The 4749-nt window shown below is 34.9% G+C and overlaps 1 protein-coding gene across 1 annotated transcript; it reads right to left on the bottom strand.

Moving 5' to 3' along the window:
* Positions 1–220: 220 nt before the first annotated feature.
* LOC116112752 (cysteine-rich receptor-like protein kinase 25) lies at positions 221–1868 on the bottom strand. Its single transcript, XM_031398870.1, has 2 exons — positions 1391–1868; positions 221–454 (listed from the first exon to the last, which is right to left on the bottom strand). Exons 1-2 carry the CDS (start codon positions 1806–1808, stop codon positions 372–374), a joined length of 501 nt encoding a protein of 166 aa, XP_031254730.1. The 5' UTR covers positions 1809–1868; the 3' UTR covers positions 221–371.
* Between the last annotated feature and the right edge of the window lie 2881 nt (positions 1869–4749).

Below are 4749 nucleotides of genomic sequence, written 5' to 3'. Positions count from 1 at the left end.
TATGTGACAATGATCTTTATTTAGTTACGAATTTAAGTTCACGTAGCCAAAATATTTTTTGTAGCAAGAATTTTCAAGTTTCAGTTATAAATTTATTTATGTACTAAAATGCAAACATAGCTATACTAAACTATTCATACTATAAGGCAAAGCTTTGGTACAAGCTTATTGTTTTGTGGCAAAAACATCCAGTTTTTAGTTACATATTAATCTCATTCATACAAAAAATAAACTGTTAGCTATGTAAGCAAAAGTTACATGGCTAACTTTTAGCTGCGCCACTTATAGTTACGATAAGCTATAAAACATTACATTTGAGCTAAACCATTTAGCTACGCAAATTCATATTTTAGCTATAATGAACATCATGGCTAGAAATGCATAATGTTGTGTAGAAGCAAGTATTGTAGGAACTGTAATTGTAATAATTTCTTTGAGGAGATCTTCCCATGTCCTGCATTTACATAAAAGAATTTGTTCAATTAACATTGCATGTATGCTATTTATTTGCACTTTTGTGAGATGGTAGTATAAATTATCTATTTCATTCCGAAAGTATTAAAAACACACTGCCATTAGTATATGTTAGGGTTCCATCCAATTTTAAATTCAAAAGTCTATTTACCCCTCTCTTCACTACCAACTTATAAAATATTTTTTTTATTCCTCGTTATTTTATAAATAAGTTAAAAATCATTAAATGTAGAATGATTTCCGATAATTTTTTGTTCATTTGAAAATTTTATTCAATTGCTTTGGAGAAAAAAAACTTATTACCAAATACTGTATCTGACTTTATCTTAATATTACCTTATGATCAATTATAAATTTCCAAACTTTGTTTATCTCATACATAAATTTCAAAACATTTGACTTCAAAAATATTGTTTATATAAACATTTATCTTACATATTTTATTAAATAAATGTATCTTAAAAAAAATTATTTTTATTTTTTTAATTTGAACTCTTTTTATATATATAAATGATTTTAGATTTATTACTAAAACTGTAACCTTGAAAAGTAAACATTGTAGTTCAGGTTGAATTTTGGTGGAGGGATATAAAAGTAAAATTGTAAGTTCAAGGTTGAATTTTGTGGAGTTGGATATTAGAGAGAAGGATTTAAATAAATTTTAAGTTGGTACTTTTGAATTTAAAATTAGTTAGAACCTTAATATATCACGAACAACATGTTTGTTTTTAGTACATTCTAAAGGAAACGGATAGGTTTAATAGTAAACAATTTCCAGAGGGTGTAAGCTAAATTATGACCCTTCTACGAACAAATTCAATATATATATATATATAAAAGTGGGTATAAGATGTTAAACTCGATCGTAAACATATGAATCCAATAGTATCTAAAAGCTTGCAAATCAAATGCTTACCTGTTGATGAGGTTGTTGGTGGTGGTGGAGAAGGACCTGGTTGAGACGCCTCATGATAAAACGGGTACGTTTCAAACCTGATATAGCAACTAGGAGTATAAAGTACACCTCCTTGTTTCCCATTGCAGCATTGAGGAATATCTGCAACACGATCTCTCAAACATATGCTGCACTCATATGAATGAATGTTAGGAGTGCATTGCACCAGCCCATACAGCTTTCTAGATTCTTCCAAATTCTCATATCCAGTAGCAAAACGGGTGCTAGAAGACACAGCCTTAATTGCCAAACTGTTCATCAAATTAGACAAAGTCATATTAAACTGTCTTGGATTCGTAGCATTTCCACTGTAGTACCTACATCTTTGAGGATCCTCTTCCATCTGACTGAAAATTTCCCTGTCTGAGTACCTTAACATACAATCATCATACCAAATAATTGCTTCTTTCGGATTCGGACAACCGGTTAAAATTTGTTCACTAGTGGCCTTTACACATTTTTGGCATGACTGAGGAGGGACATCTCCTCTACAAAGAAAGAGGCCATAGGCTTTATTGGCCTCCAGGCCGAGCTGGTATTGTAATATCCATTGCTGAGGGAAGCATTTGAGATTAGAGAAGAGAGAGTTTCATTGAGGTTTGTTGAAAAGGCACTATTTGGAGTGAAAAAAGAGTTGTGTTTCCGCACCAGCGGGTGCCTACGAAGTTTTCTGGGCTGTGATACTGGAGAAATAATAGCATACAATGGCTGAAAGAATGAATTTTAGCCAGAGAGAACTAGCCATGATGCTTATTAGTTCCGATTGTGCATGAACAACAACCCCATGAAGGTGTTATAAACAATTTAATCTAACTGCCGCAAGAGGAAGACAATATGACTTGACATCCATGTTGAGTAAAGTTTACTCACAAACTACCGTGTGTACAGTTCTATCCCAAATTTTCTATTCTGAGGTGGAAAGTATATCATCTATACAATAACGACATATAAATATCAGTGATGTAGAATAAGTGACACATGTGTAGTGTGCAATGACTTGACACACTCTCATTGATGGTTCTACGTGCATAGGACACATTGGAAAATTATTCTATCGAGAAGAAAACAGAAAATAACATGGTTTCATGCCCGCCAGTTAACCGACAACTTTTCAGCTCATAATATTGGCAAATATAAGCATGCTGAGGAGACGAAGACTGATGGATGAAGAAAAATAGTATAATAAGTTTACTTTTCAGCAGTCAATAACATTGGCAAAGTCTAATCATCCATGATCAGGAGACAAGACAAAAACACTTGACTTGAGTTGACCCACAAAGTACTGTGTTTACACCTTACTCCAAATTTTCTATTCCAAAAAGTATTGTAATAGTCCATACAATGAAGATACCTCACCCAATAAGACCTCACCCAATATGGCAGAAGGGTTACTCTCTCTTATAAACAAAAGGTTTAAGCGTGTCTAAGGGTGTAGGAATTCAAATTCCCTCCCAGTCAAGCCCATATGTTAGGTATACTTGTGATGGAGATGTTGTTGGCTCTAACTCCTCATCCGTTGGTCAAGCACTAACTCAATTAGACCTTGCTCCAATATCATGATAGAATTTGAGGGAGTTTAACTCCTCACCTAATAAAGTCTTGTTGAATGGAGGATTACCTCATCTTATAAACCAGTAGGCTTGAGAGTGTCTAGTTGATGCGGACTCCAACAGAGTGATATACTAATATCACCAAGGCGACCACATTGCATATTTAGACTAAAATTTTGAATATTGAAGTAATAGAACAATTCTTTTACACATCCAATATACATACAACTGTGAAATGAAAGTGCTAATCATACATCGCATTGAGGGTTCGGCGTGTATACGATGCATTGGAAAATTATCTAGCACGAAGAAAACTTAATGTAGGGAACTTGGTTTCATGCCCTCAATCAAACTACCTTAACTTTTCAGCATTCAACAATATTGGAAAAGTCTAAGCATCCACGAGGGAGACGAAGACTTGATGGGAACAGAATATAAAATCAATAATGTTAGAGATGTAAAGAAAGAGTAATGCTACAGTACCGAATGAGGTGACAAAATCTTGACCGTGATTATTTTTAATTAATATTAATCGACGGTCAAGATTTTATCATATTATTCGGTGTAAAATTTAATGTATAACCTTTGATGACTATATACTTTCCGATAAATAATTTACAAAAAGTTTTTATACAAGTGACGTGGCAAGAGATATCAAAGTTGATGGTAAAGCTAATGTGAAAGTGCTTGGAAAAGATATGCTTTTTCAAAGGCTGCTTTAAACATAGCACATGTATGCCCTTTTAAAGGCAACATAAAATTAGTGTGATGTGATTTTTTGCCCTGACATCCTGTTGACCAAGACCAAGACCAACATATACCTGGGCAAGGGACCGGTCCCTTGCGGGCCCAAGCTTGGGCCCGTTTGGGACTGGTCCCTTGGGACTGGTCCCAAATGGGACCAGTCTCTTTGGTCCCAGGCCCATGAGAAAAAATCAGGACCCGGACCAGGCCTTAGGCTGGTCGGGACTGGTCCCATGGGCCCAGGTCGTCCTAGGACCATCCCATGGGGTTTGAAAAATTTATTTTCCCCCTCGATTTTTTATATTTTGGGGGCGAAACAAAATTTTATAGGGGGTTTTTAGTATTTTTAGGAGTTGATTAGTAAGTTTCTAAAAATTAATTAATTTTAAAAATAATAAATTAACAGTTAATTTAATTTTTACCATAAATATAATATTACATTTCACACATTCACGCTTCACAAATAAACAATTAAATAATTTTTTTTATTAATTATTCATCTTCAATTTCATCGTCACAACTAGTTACATTATTCAAATCTGTATTCTAAAGAGTTCGAGTAGTTCGGGATCTTCAGGGTGTGTTGTAGTCTTCTTTCTGCATGAGTCCAATCCGTAAACACGTTATCACTTCATCATCTATCGGTTAAAGAACATTTCTGTCTTAACAATCCGACCACTCGTTGAAAATGTTGACTCGGATGCAATTGTAGAAACCGGCACAGATAAATGTCACGTGCATTTGGGATATAATGGGAATTGCTTTCTTGTTGGTTCCACCATTGAAGAATATCCATGTCAAGTTGCTCCTATCGTCATAAAGGTCAAGTCCATCTGTAGGTAGCGAGTCATCTCATTTGGTCTATGTATGTACGAGTGGAGCTAGAGCTGGGCTTCCGCCATGTCCCACATACGCCCACTGCTCGATCCTTGAGGGGGGCTACATCAAGGTCCTGATCGCCTCTCCTAGACGTTTCCACTTCCATTCCACTTATCTTCCAGTATATGTTCTATATAAAGAAAAAAG

Source organism: Pistacia vera, unplaced genomic scaffold, assembly GCF_008641045.1.
Source record: "Pistacia vera cultivar Batoury unplaced genomic scaffold, PisVer_v2 Contig666, whole genome shotgun sequence".
NCBI classification, from domain to species: domain Eukaryota; kingdom Viridiplantae; phylum Streptophyta; class Magnoliopsida; order Sapindales; family Anacardiaceae; genus Pistacia; species Pistacia vera.
Note: the sequence above shows the minus strand (reverse complement) of the source record. Positions and strands in the feature narration are given on the sequence as shown.